Here is a 16,988-nt window from a genome sequence, read left to right as displayed (position 1 = left end):
ATTCTCCTTTTGCTTATGTGCAATTCTTCTAAACTGAATTTATCGCCTATACCATGTTCGAAAGCTGCTTCAAAGATCTAGCAAAAGAAGGTGAGCTTAAGAAGTTGACTTTAAGTTCACTGCCAAAAAAAAAAAAAAATCCATACAGTCTACTACAAAGCTTGTAACTTGGTATACATCATTTGTGAGAGCGCCTCGATCAAAATATGATGCATAACATGGTTAGAAAAGTAAAGGTTATTAAGGTTATTAAGATCCCATTTGATAACAATTTGATTAATGGCTTTTGATTTGTGAAAATAAAGCTTATAAGCACTACTACTGAGTGAAAACAAGCACGATTTTCGAAAACTAAAAACAAAAAATCAAATAGTTATCAAGGAATTGAATTTGCAATCAACCCTACAGTTAATTCTGCAGCAGAATTCAATCCAAAGACATGAAAAATATAAGATGTAATCATCATCAGCTGTCATTAAGAGGATCTGCAAGTGTTGGCCAAACACCAATAGGTAAACGACTACAATACACAACAAATGCCTATGCCTATATTATTTATAACATTTACAATCCCAAGAGGCCTCTATATAGTCATATTACATATACAAAGATGTCATAGTTGAAGTACAACAGAACTCTTGACACAATCATTTTCATAATTTTCAATTAAGACGTACCACCAAGAAAATGAGCTACAGCCTTATCGGTGTCATTGTCATACATGAGTAATGCCTCAACCACCTTGATAGAAGAAAATCCCATTTCTCGTAGGAGTGTGTAGCCTTTTACAAATTCTTGAACCTACAAAGTTACTCAGAGACTGTCAGCAAAGCCAAACAAAAACACAAAAAATAAACATGAAGGACATCGTAGAATGAAGTGCTTCACAAGATGGAATTAGAGAGACTAAGACTGAAAGTTATTCGAACTCACTAAATAGGGCGTTTTGAACTTAATAACCAGATTAAGAAAGAAAGTAGACTTTAGAGAACAAAGCTACATTTTAACCTCTTTGAAGGTTAAGTAGAATTGAATCAAATAGCGTAAATGATAAGATAAATCAAAGAGCTGTGCATGGATCCTGCATCTTGCATTACAAGCAAGCAACTTAAATATATTTATAGTAGAGTGAGAAGTAGAGATAATCCAGCAAGTTGTTTACACACATTATCTAATATGTAATAAATCATATGAAGCACACATATTTTTGTTCTGGCCATTATAGCACGTGTCCTAAGGTGAAAGGGCATGATAACTCAACATCTCTAGATAATGATTATAGTCGTCCAGACCTTCCTACAACTTAACAGATATAATCCTGACTTTCCTCCGACTAATCACTGATAATACTTGATCTTCCTTCAACTTAGCATTGTTAATACCTTATACCACTAGGTGACAAGTGACAACAATCATGCACCACTGTGTCCACATTCCCAAAGGCACCCACTCTCTCTTTCAAGAGGACCACTTCACCATGTTGTATAAATGGGCTATATATACATGTCTCAATTATTCTCATGGGAATATTATCTAACTCTCTATACTTAGATGGCAATAAAACTCATAATAAGATATTAAATCCTAAGTAGGTGACCACTATGGTTAAATCCAACTCCTCCTTTAAGCACTTCACTGTTTACATTATTGCCTCTTATTGATCATTGGGTCAATCATGGAAGTTTATCAAGTATATATATCAAATGCCACAAATACTATACATTACAATGAGATCATATCCCATTTCCCTAGGGTGTCACTGCACCAATAATTCATAATTACCTTGGTTGGATTGTCTCCATAGTTAGCAACTGCAAATGAAACAGCTTCCCGATTCAAGCCAGATGCAACATACTTGCTCACAACTGGATCTCCAATTGAACCCTACAAGGAAACATGTGTTTACACATACAAATATAGATTGTGGAACATTGACTGTGAGACATACCATATAGTTCTATTTTGAAAAGTGAAAAAAGCGAAATCAAATATAATCAAGTAGTTTTTTTGTTTTTCAAGAGATAGTCAACACAAAATGAATGAATAAATAAATAACAAGAAACAAAGACCTTTAGTTTGCAGATCATAAACAATAAAATTTCTAATGCAATATAAATGTGATTAATGATGCCAACGATGAGGAAATAACCTACTACAGATTAAAAATTACAAATATGTTTACAGGGAGAATCTTTCATAGATATGTTTACAGGGAGAATCTTTCATAGATAAAGTCTTAGTTAAGAAGCTCGCTGATGAAGAAAAAAAGAGCATACGAATTAAAAAGAAAGAGTTACCATTGAAGATGTGGACTCCACTGGTTTAGGAGGAGGATGTTCCAACCCAAACCGATTCCAATTTGGAGCTTCTTTCTCTGCTTCAGCTAAAACCTTTTTCTCAAACTCAAAATCAAATTGGAAATTGCTCCGAGGAATATCTCCAACTTGTGGAGATAATTGAGGCTATAAGAAAACGTCAAGCCATTAAAACCCAAAACAACCATAGAACCAAACGGAAAGTCACCAATATCAAGATCCAATTCACATTCAAAACAGAATCCACAATCTAGAGCAACAAAATCAAAACGCACCGGAGGAGTAATTCGATATTCCGGTTTAATAGTAACCCTGATGCCCAATCCTGCTGTACAATAAAAAAAATTCCATCAATTTCATGGGAAAATCAAATGATCCAAGAAAACCCTAAAATCATTTCTGAAATTCACATAAACTACAAAACAAAGCGATTCGTCAAAACCCCATTATAAAATAAGATGGAAACCGATGAATTTACACGAAGAAGAAGGTGATGGGGATGGAGAAGAAGAATAATGATGGGATGAGAGACGGGCCACCGGAGGGGTTGATGAAGGAGCTTGTTGACCGATTCTGGGGTACATTGAATGTGAATACATGGGATGGGGAGAAGGAGATGGGGAAGAAGAAGCGGTTGAGGTGTACATCGGCTGATGAGAATCGTAGTGGCCGGAGTTGTTTCTGAAATCGTACGCCATTGGAGAACAGAGGAAAAGGCTCAAGGGAAAGACGGTGGACGATTGTCAAACCAAATATGTTTCAAACTTTAACGCAAAATATTAATCTAATCATTCCCATTTTATATTTTCAAATTTTGGATTTCATTTTCAACAAATTTCTCCAATTAAGATTTGTTTTTTGAAGATTGATTTTGGTTTATGTGATTTTTATTTTTATTACACTTTTTGTTTGTTTAGATTAGGACTCGTAATCAACTACTAAATCCAATTTCTAATCTCAAGATTATTTACAGTTTATCAATTTATATAGTTAATAGAATAAAATTTGTTAATATAAATTATAAATATTTTAATTTATTTTACTATTTTAAAAAAGTTCCCTAATTAAGACTTAGTCGCTGCAGTTTAGAAATTGTTTAACTATCTCAATCAAACAATATTTAGGTTTCATTAACAATAGCTATTCTTCTTGTTTGTTTATTTATTTTTGTAAACATTGTATCAATTCTCTACCTTTCTCTTGATTTATTTTGTCATTCAATTCTCAACTCATTAAAAATCCCAATGGTGAGGACTTAGGTTGCATTCAATTGAACTAGAAATTGAATAAACAAAGGCTTAACCTTGTGGCTTTGTTTCTATTTTATATACAGAAAGTAAGGAGCAAGTTCATGCTACAATACAACAAAAGGAAGAGAAAAAGAAATGAAGCCTCTAATCAGAGAATACATACAAGGCCTAAGAAGTGGAGAGGATTACAAACAAACAATTTGATGTTGCAAGTTAAGATGTTTCTCACAAATTAAATATGTGGTCATTTGCACCAAACATGGCAGCATTGAACTGTCTTGTATTCAAGTCGCTCCCATCCAAGGAAGAACCAAATCTGTCGAGCCACTGCGTCGGGCTTTGGTTTTCGCTCTCCTCTACCCACTCTGACGTCATGTCAATGTCGTCGAACTGGATAGGATCAGATTCCAGGGGTTTTGTTCTCATCTGTCTAGCCAACTTGAGATTGTAGTTTATGTAGACGAGGTCGTTCAATGTCTCCTTATCGATTTTATTACGCTTTTCAGAGTGAATTTGCTGAAACATGCTCCAATGCCGCTCGAAGGAGAAAGTACTGCAAACTTGACTGAGAATCCGTATTGCAACTCGTTGTAACACGGGTGCAGAGTCACCAAACTGTTCCCACCAAAGCCCTACATTACATCAAGTCCATGGTGATACTAGCAAATCAAACGAATGTTTAAAATTAATATGCTTAGTAAGGCATCATGGCTGTTAGTCCCACATAATATGACAAAGGATATTTGTTACCATATGTAGGGTAAACAATTCAAACCCCAATCTCTTGGTGAGAGCATATGTCTTAACTAGTTAGGCTATATTCAAGTTGGCCCTTACAAGTATAAGCATTAAAATTAATAATTAGCTAATCCACGCAACTAAAATTAGAATGTAGTATTTTTAAATTCGTCACAGCATCATTTTGTTTGGTCAGCCAAACATCAAATTATTTTCTTGACCATTTAAATTGTCGTAAACTTTAAGAGGTGTTTGGAATATTGTGTTGAGTTATAAAGTTTGTGTCTGGGGTGCAGCATTATAGGATGAAATTCCTAAATAAATTAGCAAAATAAAGAGGAAAAATGGAGTTTCTCGATAAATGTGCAAACTTATAAAGTTGTGGACCAAACATCTCTAAAATACTAAAATGTCAGGTTCCAAAGCCTCATTGTAAAAGTCCTAAAACCAAAAGTGTGACTTGCACTTGCCCCCAAAACAGTTAAAGTATACCTTCCTAATATAGAGCTGCCAAAATGACAAATCATTTGGTGTAAAAAAGCTACTATAAGAAGAAACTAAAGAAACCAATGCATTCGACAATTTATTGGCGACAGAGAAAAGAAAGAAACAGAACACGAGATAGAGCTCTATCTCACTAAATACACTTGTTAACTATATTCAGAACCAAGACAAATATAATGAAAACATGAATAGTTGTAGTAAAAAGTAAATCTAGTTTTCTCATTGGAGGTCTGGTCTTGAACTCTAGGTTCAAATCCTCCCACTCCAAGTTGTTGTACTAAAAAGAAAAAAAAAAGTCCAAGACTCGACAGTGCAGATTCTAGCACAATCTTTTGGTAGTTGCTAAATCAAGTCCGAAATGCCAAAGTTCACTGTTTCAATGAAATTGTGTACAGATATTTGTTTAAACGACAATGGAAAGAGAACTTACAAGGTGAAACTGTGTCTCTTGCTTCCATTGCTAAGCTGCATCCAAACATCCCATTCGCCTTTGTGAAAGTAAATATTTGATTGGTAATATCCCGTCTCATCTCTGGCAAGGGGAGTAATTTCTCCAAAACATTAAAGAAATCTTCTTTAATGGAAGTAAGGAACTTTATCTCTGGATTATACTGAATACTTGGGTTCAAAAATGCAGCTGCTGCATGAAGCGGGGAATGAAGTTGGTCTCGCCACTTCCTGTCAACAATATCAAGAAATGTCTTGCACTTGATCTCATCCATTATATAGTATGTTCTTATTGATTCTTTTGCTCTAGTCATTAACTCATATATACATCCCACAGCAGGTTTACCCCCACACACTTCTCTCAACACTCTCAGGAAAGGCTCTGATATTGCTACACATTCTTCTACTGCCCTCCAGAAATCATTATCTTCTATTATGGCAATACAAGAAATGCTCTGTGGTTTATTTGCGTAAGAATTTGTGGTGTAATCAGGGCTGTTGAACATATGCTTCAGTCTTGACCTTTGCTTCAGAATAGATTGCAAAGACAGGAAGCTTGATACAGGTTTCGATATCCCAGTCCGGATGAGTTCTTGACCACCAGTGAACCTTCGCATCAAGTCAAGCAGTGAGGAACTATTATATAAAAATTTTGATATAGTTTGTGCTTGCAGGATACATCTGTTTACCCAATCTACCTTTGAAAATTCCTCCAAAATTGAATTCAGACACTGCGAAGCACAGGGAGACACAAATATAGTTCCGTAGGTCTGAAGGATATGATTTGCAGTACCTGAATAATTCAAACTACTGTCCATGATTATCTGCACTACATTTTCATGGCCGAAATCCTGAATGACGGAATCAAATAAATCACCAAGGCACTTTGTGTTCTTGAAATATGTAGATGCATCGACGGATTTGTGAAAAAAGGTCCGGGATGGGGATGAAACCAAAAAGTTAATCAAAGCCCTTGATTTATTGTCAGTCCATGTGTCTACAATGATTGTGCAGCCAGTGGTAGTCCACTCTTTCTCAATATCCTTTGACTGAAGGCTCACTTCAGTTTTGATCCTCTCCAACCAAGTAGTCTTCAGAGTTTCAGCAGAAGGGCCTGTAAATCCAGGGCCACATTTCCCTATTGCGTCAATCATAAGCTGATAGGATGAAGATCTAGCTATACTAAAGTCTAGCTTATTCTCAAAAAAGAATAAAGCAATGCTTTTCTCAGCATTTTCATGATTGTGTAATGATGGAGGAGCCATGGGAGTAACGGTTGGAAAAACTTTGGCAACTGGTGATGGGGTTTCTATTGAAACAACAGATTTACACATTGATATTGATGGTACGCTTTCAACAGTTTTGACTTCAGCTAGCTTCTGCTTTTTCCCAGTAGATGCTTCCTTGATTTCCTCTCTAGTTGCTAGTATGGCTCTCACTCTATCAGAAACATCGTCCCTGACTTTACTACATGGATTTACACCTCTACTCGGTAGTCGAGATAAATGATGCTTCAATCTACTAATCCCACCATTCAAAACTCTAAGACAAAATTTGCACTTTACCTTGTTACCATCTAATTTCTCGGCATATTCCCAACAAATATCTTTCTCACGGACCACTGAAAAAAGTAAAAAAAATCAAGCAGCTAAATTGGCGAAATGAATGTATAAGAGTAAAGCGAAGAATCTAGTTTGGCAACAAACATTGCGTAACCAAAAAGTTTCAACTCACTCAGGATGTGTATGTGTTCTGATGTTCCGGTAAGTCAACCTACTGAGGATGAAACCAAAAGAACAGTAAGAAGAGGAGAGGCCAAGATGAGTTATTCACGATTAGTATTAGAAAATGGTCAACGATCAGACCAGAGAATAAGATTCAAGAAACAACAAGAGATATGATTAAAATGTAACAGTAAGATAGTCTCGTGAAAGCTCTTAAAAGAAGAAAGATGAATTAAACTACAACGAAAAAGAAGGGACAAGGAAGAAACGCATAACAAGAAAACAAGGACCTCAAATGTGGCAACATGTCTAATTGCTTTTGAATTTGAGAAATACAGAACATGCTTAATTTGAAAACCATATCCATCCATTGGTGAAATTTACAGATGATATTAGTAAAGCACTCCCTGCATTGGCTAACTGACTGATGTTAAAGATAAAATCATTTTCTCCCTCATTTTGATGGATTGAAACTCCTCGGGAAAAGGGATCTTCCAAAATGCCTCTCTCGGTCTCAGCAATGTTCAAAACTAACTTACGTGATACCATGAACTTAAAGCCACACCATTCGTCTTTGAGAAAGAAACATCAAAAAGCAAAATCAACTCCTCTGAAACTCTTAACAAGAGTGTCATATCAAATTCTCTTCGGCTCTGCAGAAGGCTTTTTTTCTTCAAAAAGACCCTCATTCTCTTCCTTTTAACATTTAAAATCACCCCATTTCCGTCCACCAATTTTCTCAGAAGCCAAACAAGGCCGAAACCCATTAACCTCCTCATAAGAAAAACAGAGACCATACACTACACTTGCAAACTCCCACCCAGAACAGCAAAATTTCCATCAAATTCAATTAACAAAAAAAAAAAAAAAACCCAATTCGAATCTTCCACCAACTCAAACAATCCCACAAGAAGCTAAGCGATTGTTTGTTTACTCAAGCAAACTTCCGTCCCTCGTTTCCCAGTGAACAAACAAGTGGTAGAACCAAATTCCCACAACCCCATTTGAAAAATCCCAACACCCGTTATCCTCATTTCTCTCTGGACAGGCAAAGAAGCAGCAAAATCGAACTGTAAAAGCCACCCGCAACCAACGAACTAAAAATAGAGCTTGTAAGAAAAAACGGGAAAGAGGGAATGAAAACGAAAGGAAAATTAACGAGAAATTTAAGGGTAACTTACAGAATAGATAGAGAGAGAGTGAGAGAGAGATTGGGTATTTGGGTGTTGTTGTTCTCGACGGAGAGATGAGCGGAGGGTTCGCAGTAGATGAAAGAAATGATCGATTTATCGCGAGATTTTGAGAGAGCTCGAAAGCTCTGTTCTTACTCTTAGGGTTCCATTTTTTTTTCTTTCCTTCAATCAAAATTTTATTTCTTTTTCTCGTTTTCAACTATTTTCACAATTTTCCCCTTTTTTTTTAATTTTCCTTACGATATATCGCGGGCCGTCCGATCCAAAACTGATTCCGACAAGTCGATGATAGGAGTCGATATGTCGATAATTAAAACGACGCCGCATTAGCCATATAAAATGGAAAGAGAAAAAATAAGAATCAGATATTGGAAGCCTTCTCTCTATCAGAGCCAGGTTTCGATCCTGGGACCTGTGGGTTATGGGCCCACCACGCTTCCGCTGCGCCACTCTGATTTGTTGAAACATATACGTATTTAGACTTTAATTACTATACTTTAGTTTGATAATTCTATTTTAATTTAGGGCCATTTTTCAAAATAGCAAAAAAAATTATTTTATCGAGTGAGAGAAAAAAATCACTAACTATAAAATGTTTATTATTGATAGAATCTCAAATTTTGTTATATAAAAAATCTAGAGAAATCGTGTAGAATGAAACATTTGAAAAAACATTTGCACTTTATCAAATAATAAAGTGTAATTAATTTTGTTTTTTTATATAGTTTTGGTATATAGAGTGTAAATAATTTGTCAACTTTTTATATTTCTTTTTTCAATTTCCTCCTTTTACCATACATATTGTTTTCTTACTGTTGCTTATTTTAGTTTCTTTCATTTTGTTGGCCACTATAGTTGACGAACTAAAATATTATATTTTTTTCAAATATAATAGAATATTTCAATTAATATATTAGCTCAAACAATTATTGACATAGAGTTTCATTAAAATTATTATTTTTTTAAACAAATGAGAATTGTAAGTTTATATTTTCGTTTGAAAAATCAACAAAATTTAACCGAAAAAGAACATTAAAATAAAAAAAAATAAAAGAGGATTAGAAAAAGGGATAAAAGATTTTTGGTGCATTGATAAATATGATAGACATATAGGAGTGGTTAATTGTTGACTTATTAATAGAAAAAATATGTTAAAAGCCAAAAGCCAATTATTAGTTTACCAAACAAACCAAACTTTTGTCCAATCATTTTGATTCCTATTTCTTTCAACAAATCTAAGCCTTTCAAAAAAAATTAGCACTTATGTCCACTCTTTTTTCCACATTTCAATCATGACTATTAACCTAAAGTATGGAGTAACTTATCAAAATATTTACCATATATTACTTAACTGTACCTACAAATCTTACGTTCTCAGGTATCATTCTAGTTGACAATGTATAACCTTGAATGCTCCTCAAATTTAATTAAACGATAAAAGAAAAAAAAGTATCTAATATTAAAAATAATATTTTATTCCATAAGAGACATAAAGTTATCTTTTAAATGATCAGATGCTTTGGATTCCAAATAGATAATAATTTATTTCCATTTACAAAAGCCTAATCTCAATTAAATATTACCAAATCTAAGAGATCATAATTTTGGGAGTGAGTTCTTGAGGGTTAAATTAAAAAGACTCACTTTGCTTTTTAAATAATAATAATTACCAAAAGTGCAATCTCCTTCTTTTTGTCAATATGTTTCCACAATGCCACAAAAAATGGGCCTCAAAGAAACAGCATCAGCCATCAATGGCGGCAATTCCACCATTAAAATAGTAATTGAAGAAACCCCATTCATATCACATGGACCCTCCTCCTGTTCCTCTGGCGTTTTTGACCATTTTCTGATGTGGGTTTTCTCTTTCTCCTTCCATTTTTTCCTTTTTTCTTCTTCTTCTCTGTATGTGATGTTAACTGCTCTCTATTCACTAGTAAACAAAAATCTTTTGCAGCTGAGTTTTCATTTTCCTTCCTCTTTTGTCAGTTTCATCAATCAATGCAATGCAATCGACTGGGAATGCAAAAAAAATTTCTTTGTTTCGAGTTGTGTTGATGGAGATTGTTATTTTTGGATCTTGAGAAAGCTTCTGGGAAGTTTGAAGTAAGAAGTAATTCTATAGCTAGGTTTCTTCTGTTCATATTGTTGCTTGTTTGACTACTGAGAAAATGAAGAATATAATCTTGATTTCAAGCCATTTAACTTTTGAAGTTGTTGTTCTTGTTTGGACTACAAAATGATATTGATTCACTTCAGTTTTCTTAATGCTCTGATTCATATGTGCATCTTGAGCATGCTTTGTTGAACTCTGGTCTATTGTTACTCCTTCTGTTTCAACTTCTTTTTCTTCTTTTTTCTGTTTCTAAACTTGTTTGGCCACTGACGAAATGGGAAGTAAAATTTCGACTGTCTCTTTTCTCACCATTTATTTGATTCATTTTTGCATCTTCAGCAAGTTTTGTTGAAGTTTGGGAGGATATTTGTGAGAAGTAAATCCTCTGCTACCCATTTGATTTCAGCTCCTTTTTTCTCACAGCTGTTTTTGAACCTGTTTGGCTACTGAGAAAAAGTAAAATCTAATTTGTAGTGATTTAGGCCAATTTGATCACCACTTAGTTTGTGAAAGTAAGACTATAAACACTAGTTCTACTTATTAGTTTCTCTTTTTTTTTGTTGTTGTCTACATTTTAAGAGTTTTCAAAAGATAAGCTTGGTTCTGAAAACTAAAAATGGTAGTTTTTTAGTTTTGAGAATCGTATTAAGAATTCAAATATTCACTCAAAAGAAAGATGTGAACTATGCTTAAAGTTGTGGAAAAAATAAAAAACCAAAAAGAGCTTAACATTTTTGGGAAACAAGTAGACTCGTAGCTAGAGTAATAAGTCCACAACTTTGCTATTTCAACTTGTTCTTTATTTTCCCTATCCTTTGCGTTTCTTTGTTCTGTTGTGTACTTTCTTAGTTGAACTTTTTTCGATAAATTGTTTCTATACAAAAGCGAAAAACATACAAAATAATTTATGGTGAAGCCAACATGAATTAGAAAAATGGAAACTTGAAATGAAATTGTCATTGAAGGAGACATTTTTTGTTCTTCTGAGTCTGACTGATTGAACCGATGATATGGGTTCACTTGGGTTTTATTTTGCTTTGAGTCTGTAGATTTAGATTACTATTTTTGCATCTTAAGCATGATTTTCTCAAGCCTGAAAGACTAGCAGTTAATACTAATAGTAAATTCGTTGCTAATCTTTCTTTTTTCTCTCCTCCCATCATTTCTGTACCTTTTGGCTATTGATATAATGGGAAGTAACCTCAATTCATTTCAGTATTATATGTCGCAAAGTATTGATTTTGATTCGTTCTCTTTAATTGCGGAAATCATGAAGATGCAACTAGCAATTGGTAGCAATTGAAGCAAAGAGAACTGTTAAATCATCCTCTTGGTGCTCACTCATTCTTGCTTAAAAAGCCTCGAGTCTTGGTTGAAAATGAGCTTCAAAAGGGATCTGGAGCTTGTCGTCTTCGTTTTCTGTGCAGTTTTCTGGTATGCAGCGACTTTTTCTCCGGTCATGTCAGAGCCGATCAAAGACAAGGAAGCTTTGCTTAATTTTATTAGTAAGATGGATCACTCACACGCGATCAATTGGAAAAAGAGCACTTCTTTGTGCAAAGAGTGGATTGGAGTTCAATGCAACAATGATGAATCTCAAGTTGTAGGTTTGCGATTGGCTGAAATTGGCTTACATGGTTCGATCCCAGTGAACACTCTTGGCCGACTATCGGGACTTGAAACTCTAAGCCTAGGATCAAACTACATATCAGGGTCTTTCCCTTCTGACTTCCAAGAACTGAGAAATCTCAACTCACTCTACTTGGAAAACAACGGGTTTTCTGGTCCATTGCCGTTGGATTTCTCAGTATGGAAGAATCTCAGCATCATTGATTTGTCCAACAATGCCTTCAATGGGAGCATCCCTCGCTCGATATCAAACATGACACATCTAACAACATTAAACCTCGCCAATAACTCACTCTCCGGTGAGATTCCAGACCTCCACCTACCTAGTTTGCAGGACTTGGATCTTTCGAACAACTTCCTCACAGGAAATGTCCCTCAGTCCCTTCAAAGATTTCCAAGTCGGGCATTCTCCGGTAACAACCTTGTCCCCAAGATTAAGAATGCTGTTCCTCCAATTCGTCCTGGACAGTCGCCCAATGCAAAGCCATCAAAGAAAGGTACAACAACAATTGGTGAAGCAGCAATTTTAGGCATTATAATTGGAGGTTCTGCAATGGGGTTAGTTATAGCAGTCACTTTGATGGTTATGTGCTGCTCAAACAGAAGAGTGAAAAACAATGCCTCATCAAAGCTGGACAAACAAGATTTGTTTGTAAAGAAAAAGGGATCTGAGACACAAAGCAACAGCCTCAAGTTTTTTCGGAGTCAGAGCCTTGAGTTTGACTTGGAGGACTTGTTGAGGGCGTCTTCTGAGGTGCTCGGGAAGGGGACGTCTGGGACGACGTATAAGGCAACATTAGAAGACGGAAATGCTGTGGCAGTGAAGAGGTTGAAGGAAGTGAGTGTTTCAAAGAAAGAATTTGAGCAGCAGATGGAAGTGGTAGGAAGCATTGAACATGAAAATGTGTGTGGTTTAAGGGCATATTACTATTCAAAGGATGAGAAACTCATGGTCTTCGACTTTTACCAACGTGGAAGTGTCTCCGCAATGTTGCATGGTATGTTCTTATCTCTCTCCTTTGAAGTTTTATCACTTCAAAATCTTGTTTTTGTTTGTAATATTTTACCAAGAATTCAACTTTTGTTACTTAAGAAAATGTAAATTATAACAAGAAATTGAGAAGAAAAAAACAAACTTTTAACTTCCATTAATGAAAAAATTTAGCTAGTTTTCAAATTCTGGCTTAAAGGTTAAAGAAACAAATCCAAATGATGAGTAAAACTAAAAATTCCATTGTTGAAGATGGAGGGTTGATTTGTGAAAATGGAATTTTGCAGTTGCAAGAGAGAAAGGGCAGTCTCCACTTGACTGGGAAACTCGACTCCGAATCGCCATTGGTGCCGCCAGAGGAATCGCTCGCATCCATTCACAAAACTGCGGCAAACTTCTTGTCCATGGAAACATCAAGGCATCAAACGTATTCCTTAACTCCCACGGCTACGGTTGCGTCACCGACGCCGGTGTCGCTGCTCTCATGAACCTCATGGCCCCACCAGCCACCAGATCAGCCGGATACCGTGCTCCCGAACTCAAGGACTCCCGCAAAGCATCTCAAGCCTCTGATACTTACAGCTTCGGCGTCGTGCTTCTCGAGCTCCTCACCGGAAAATTTCCACTGCATACAAAGGGAGGTAACGGTGGAGATCAGATAATCCACCTGGTGCGGTGGGTGAACGCGGTGGTCCGAGAGGAGTGGACGGCGGAGGTGTTCGACGTGGAGCTTTTGAGGTATCCGAACATAGAGGAGGAGATGTTAGAGACGTTGCAAATTGCGTTATCTTGTGTAGGAAGAGTTCCGGATGATCGGCCGGCAATGGCGGATGTTGCGGCTCGTTTGGAGGGAGTTCGCCGGGTGAGCGGCGTAGGAAGCTTACCACCGGTGCTGCCGCCGGCGTTGGAACGCGGAGCGGAGGAGTTGATCCAGATTCAAGTGAACGTTGGTGAGGGTGACGGTGGAGCTCCGTCGAGATCGAATTGAGGAATCCGATTTTGTCATTTGATTTGATTGGTTCCTTCGGGTTTTGGTTTTGTTCTTGCTTCATCTTTTTGTTTATAATAATAATAAAAAATTCAGTAGTACCTTTAATTCAAATTTTCACTATTAAAGATGGGATAAAATTTTGTTTTCATGTTATTTGAATTTTATCTTTTTTTCACTTGTTTGAATTAATGTTTAAAAAGCCTTTGAACTCTAAAGAGCATTTAATCGGATTTCTAAGAATGTTGAGAAGTTATTGAAGGTTCATTCATGCACAACAACATAAACATATAGGTTGTTCGTTCTAGACTTGGTTAGAACTCAATAAAAGCTTGGTAGAATTAAACAAGAATATAGCTAAAAGAAAGTCGATGCAAACGGATCATTCTAGACTTACCAAACCAACTCAAGAAAAAGGAAAAAATGCTTTGAGATTAAAGACAAGATGTGGAATCTATTCGTGTTTGAAAATCCATTACTGGTATTGTTATAGATATTGTAACACTTTGGAAAATTATGGGTTTGTAATTGTAATCTTTATTATTATCGATAACAATTTCAATAAATGTGATCCATTTATAATTCTAAATAAACATGATATGAACAATCCCTAATTATGTTTGCAATTTGAGACTCATAATTGATCAATGAATGAAATTTCATTATTGAATTGTGAATGTGGCCTTATTTCAATACAACGTTCAATCAATTTTCATAATGATTTCTGATTCATATACAGATTCAAACAGTTCAAGAATCTACAAATTCAGAATCCAAAGATCATGAGTCTAGTTTTGTACAATGAACAAATACAATAATCAATACTTAAGGACAACTACAAATATATTCTAAAACTTTGCATTTAGATATAGGGACACAACTTTTCAATTTGATCAGATGCAAATTGACCAAGCAGAATACTCACTAGCAAATCTTTAACTTCTAAAAGAAAAGAAATATCCGAACTGCTTCCATCAAAAACTGACCAATAAAACAATCATAATTCACTCCTGCTTCCTCAAAATTCTTGTTTTCACACCACCTGTATATTATGGAACAAAGCAAGAAACTTAAGAATCCGATTGAAAGAGAATGTTACATTCATACTCAAACGGAGATTATTCATACCTTCGACTTCCTCAAACTGAATTTCTTTTATCACTTCACCTCCGGCATTGTATGCAAACCTAAAGAAAGAGGTACCACAAGTTTAGAAAAGGCACAAATATCCCTCTGCCATAAAACAGCACATTATAACTCAACAAGAAGAAAGAAAAAGATTTGTGAATAAAGAACAATCATGGGTATCTAAACTGCTGACTCAATCAGTTCAGTGAATGATGAACTCTAGAACCAGAAATAGAGCTTTAAAACCAGAAATAGAGCTCTCCTTGTTAAAGATGAAATGAATAATTTTACGATTATGCGGAAAATTTTAACATTCTACAACCGATCTCATTCAGTCATTTTCATGCACCCTCTTTTCATCACCATCTGTTCAAAGCTCAAATGGTGATTCAGTTCAAAATGGGAGAGGGAGATAGAGAAGATAATGAGAATTACCTGTTGGAGAATACAACCTCAAGTTCATAATCAGATGAACTCTTAAAGGCTTCAACCAAAACTGTAACAATCTCCGTTTTCCGAGTACTTGCCATCAGTATATCATATTCGGTTGGAATCACAATTGTAAAGAAGTTATCACTTAGTTCGCTTAAACATATCTTATCTACAGCAGCCAGGGCAATCCTCCTTTTAAGGGTATCAGTTTCTGGGTCAATGATATAGATGGCGAACTCTGTTATTAAAAGAATCCGCCTTTTCATCTTCCCAGAAGCAGTGAACTTCAAGACTTTATCTGCAAAAAGCACACTCTGTTCACCTGCAGGGGTCATAAAGAACATAGTAGAACTTGGTTATGCACCAATGCGAAATGCCTGCTAGTCGGCCACAACACAAATCATGTTATTATCCAAGAATAAGGGCCATTGAAAGAAACGTTAAAGCTTGTTTGAGAACTATTTGGTTTTTAGTTTTCAAAAGTTAGTTCATAAACACCATTTCCATCTATGAGTTTATTTGTTTTGTTAAACTACTTTATAACATTGTTTTCAAAATCCATTCGAAGTTTTTAAAAGCTACAAAAAGTTAAATAAACATGATTTCCAAAAGCAGAAGAGAAAAAAACAAAATTGTAATCAAACGAACCCTTATTTGATCAAATATGGAGTTTGTATACAACAAAGTAAATCCAATCCAAGAAAAGCTCTCATATTTCACCCCACTAAACACACATCCAAAATACTTAAAAGCCAAAGCTTAAATGAATTCTATTTATTCTGAAATTAAAAAAGGAAACCATCCAATACAAAACAATACATTAATCTAAGGAACAAGGGAACGAAGAGTTATCATCCAATAAGAAAGTAATAGATTCGCAATTCTAGAAATGAAAAACTATTCATCAACATACAAACGAATTCACAAAGAATGTTGAATAAATTAGAATCAATCAACCATACTTCAAAAATGCCAGAAACGAAATAAACACGGAGGTCAATTACAAAAGCAAAAGAAATTCAACGCTGTCGGTACAAATCTAACCTTGTTTTTGCAGGATTTTCATCAAGTACTGATTGGAAGGCACATCGATGTAATCCCCCTTGTAATCACGATGAAGAGAGGCTTTTCGACGGACCTTGATGCCCATGAAGGGCTCTTGATCTTCAGTCACATTCCCATCGGAGGGTCGGAATTTCAATCCTCGCACATCGTCGTCAGGTCCGGCGACGACCGGTCGTTCCACAGCTCCGGAAGCCGGGGATCGGTCGTCAATAAGAACCCGCCTCCGGGATCTGGAGTCCATCGTTATCGTCGAAGATGGGACTAAGCGAGAAAGAAGGAGTCCCTCTCTCGAACCCCCCTCGACTTCTAAACGAGAAATTGCCTTCACTGCCCCTACGCTGAAATGAACCCATTTTTGTCAATATCAACATTTTTTTTTCTTCTTTTTGTGGTAAGAAAATATCCTAAACAATTTTTTTTAGCTTTAAAATAGTTTTTCTCACATTCATCTCATCCTTACTCTAACGT

The 16,988-nt window shown here is 35.7% G+C and overlaps 4 protein-coding genes and 1 non-coding gene across 10 annotated transcripts; 1 reads left to right on the top strand and 4 right to left on the bottom strand.

Annotated features, from left to right (window-relative positions):
• Positions 1 to 428: 428 nt before the first annotated feature.
• Positions 429 to 3,106, bottom strand: LOC101219735. The gene is made up of 5 exons (XM_004145869.3): positions 2,794 to 3,106; positions 2,591 to 2,643; positions 2,298 to 2,462; positions 1,783 to 1,884; positions 429 to 801 (listed from the first exon to the last, which is right to left on the bottom strand). The coding sequence occupies exons 1-5, from the start codon at positions 3,011 to 3,013 to the stop codon at positions 667 to 669; spliced, it is 675 nt and encodes a 224-aa protein (XP_004145917.1). The 5' UTR covers positions 3,014 to 3,106; the 3' UTR covers positions 429 to 666.
• Positions 3,107 to 3,547: 441 nt separating this feature from the next.
• Positions 3,548 to 8,324, bottom strand: LOC101215128. Of its 5 annotated transcripts, XM_031885792.1 has the most exons (5): positions 8,160 to 8,324; positions 6,989 to 7,030; positions 6,820 to 6,875; positions 5,238 to 6,694; positions 3,548 to 4,197 (listed from the first exon to the last, which is right to left on the bottom strand). In XM_031885792.1, the coding sequence occupies exons 3-5, from the start codon at positions 6,828 to 6,830 to the stop codon at positions 3,791 to 3,793; spliced, it is 1,875 nt and encodes a 624-aa protein (XP_031741652.1). In that variant the 5' UTR covers positions 6,831 to 6,875; positions 6,989 to 7,030; positions 8,160 to 8,324; the 3' UTR covers positions 3,548 to 3,790. The 5 variants fall into 5 exon arrangements, with proteins under 5 accessions (XP_031741652.1, XP_011654630.1, XP_004145979.2 ...); XM_011656328.2 differs by lacking the exon at positions 8,160 to 8,324 and having other exon boundaries at positions 6,989 to 8,153; XM_031885790.1 differs by having other exon boundaries at positions 3,791 to 4,197; positions 5,238 to 6,875.
• Positions 8,325 to 8,555: 231 nt separating this feature from the next.
• On the bottom strand, positions 8,556 to 8,627 carry TRNAM-CAU. The gene has a single exon. It is a non-coding gene; the product is annotated as a tRNA-Met (tRNA).
• A 1,231-nt stretch (positions 8,628 to 9,858) lies between these two features.
• LOC101219980 (probable inactive receptor kinase At4g23740) lies at positions 9,859 to 14,151 on the top strand. 2 transcript variants are annotated; one of them, XM_004145870.3, is made up of 4 exons: positions 9,859 to 10,025; positions 10,161 to 10,277; positions 11,564 to 12,914; positions 13,195 to 14,151. In XM_004145870.3, the coding sequence occupies exons 3-4, from the start codon at positions 11,666 to 11,668 to the stop codon at positions 13,893 to 13,895; spliced, it is 1,950 nt and encodes a 649-aa protein (XP_004145918.2). In that variant the 5' UTR covers positions 9,859 to 10,025; positions 10,161 to 10,277; positions 11,564 to 11,665; the 3' UTR covers positions 13,896 to 14,151. The 2 variants fall into 2 exon arrangements, with proteins under 2 accessions (XP_004145918.2, XP_031741492.1); XM_031885632.1 differs by lacking the exon at positions 9,859 to 10,025 and having other exon boundaries at positions 10,051 to 10,277.
• Positions 14,152 to 14,535: 384 nt separating this feature from the next.
• Positions 14,536 to 16,883, bottom strand: LOC101220218 (myosin IB heavy chain). Its single transcript, XM_004145871.3, has 4 exons — positions 16,500 to 16,883; positions 15,459 to 15,777; positions 15,024 to 15,082; positions 14,536 to 14,937 (listed from the first exon to the last, which is right to left on the bottom strand). The coding sequence occupies exons 1-4, from the start codon at positions 16,759 to 16,761 to the stop codon at positions 14,900 to 14,902; spliced, it is 678 nt and encodes a 225-aa protein (XP_004145919.1). The 5' UTR covers positions 16,762 to 16,883; the 3' UTR covers positions 14,536 to 14,899.
• Positions 16,884 to 16,988: the final 105 nt, after the last annotated feature.

This window comes from Cucumis sativus, chromosome 5 (assembly GCF_000004075.3).
Source record: "Cucumis sativus cultivar 9930 chromosome 5, Cucumber_9930_V3, whole genome shotgun sequence".
Taxonomy (NCBI): Eukaryota; Viridiplantae; Streptophyta; class Magnoliopsida; order Cucurbitales; family Cucurbitaceae; genus Cucumis; species Cucumis sativus.
Note: the sequence above shows the minus strand (reverse complement) of the source record. Positions and strands in the feature narration are given on the sequence as shown.

Excerpts from the sequence above, each read along its gene's own strand:
- LOC101215128 (XM_031885790.1), bottom strand. Across the intron at positions 4,198-5,237 it reads AAGAGACACAGTTTCACCTT|GGCTTTGGTGGGAACAGTTT; the intron begins GTAAGTTCTCTT and ends GATGTAATGTAG.
- LOC101220218 (XM_004145871.3), bottom strand. The coding sequence starts at position 16,761 with ATGGACTCCAGATCCCGGAGGCGGGTTCTTATTGACGACCGATCCCCG. Across the intron at positions 15,778-16,499 it reads GAAAATCCTGCAAAAACAAG|GTGAACAGAGTGTGCTTTTT; the intron begins GTTAGATTTGTA and ends TGACCCCTGCAG. Across the intron at positions 14,938-15,023 it reads TCAGTTTGAGGAAGTCGAAG|GTGGTGTGAAAACAAGAATT; the intron begins GTATGAATAATC and ends CATAATATACAG.
- LOC101219735 (XM_004145869.3), bottom strand. The coding sequence starts at position 3,013 with ATGGCGTACGATTTCAGAAACAACTCCGGCCACTACGATTCTCATCAG. Across the intron at positions 2,644-2,793 it reads CCCATCACCTTCTTCTTCGT|CAGGATTGGGCATCAGGGTT; the intron begins GTAAATTCATCG and ends TTTATTGTACAG. Across the intron at positions 802-1,782 it reads ATGGAGACAATCCAACCAAG|GTTCAAGAATTTGTAAAAGG; the intron begins GTAATTATGAAT and ends GTAACTTTGTAG.
- LOC101219980 (XM_004145870.3), top strand. The coding sequence starts at position 11,666 with ATGAGCTTCAAAAGGGATCTGGAGCTTGTCGTCTTCGTTTTCTGTGCA. Across the intron at positions 12,915-13,194 it reads TGTCTCCGCAATGTTGCATG|TTGCAAGAGAGAAAGGGCAG; the intron begins GTATGTTCTTAT and ends GGAATTTTGCAG.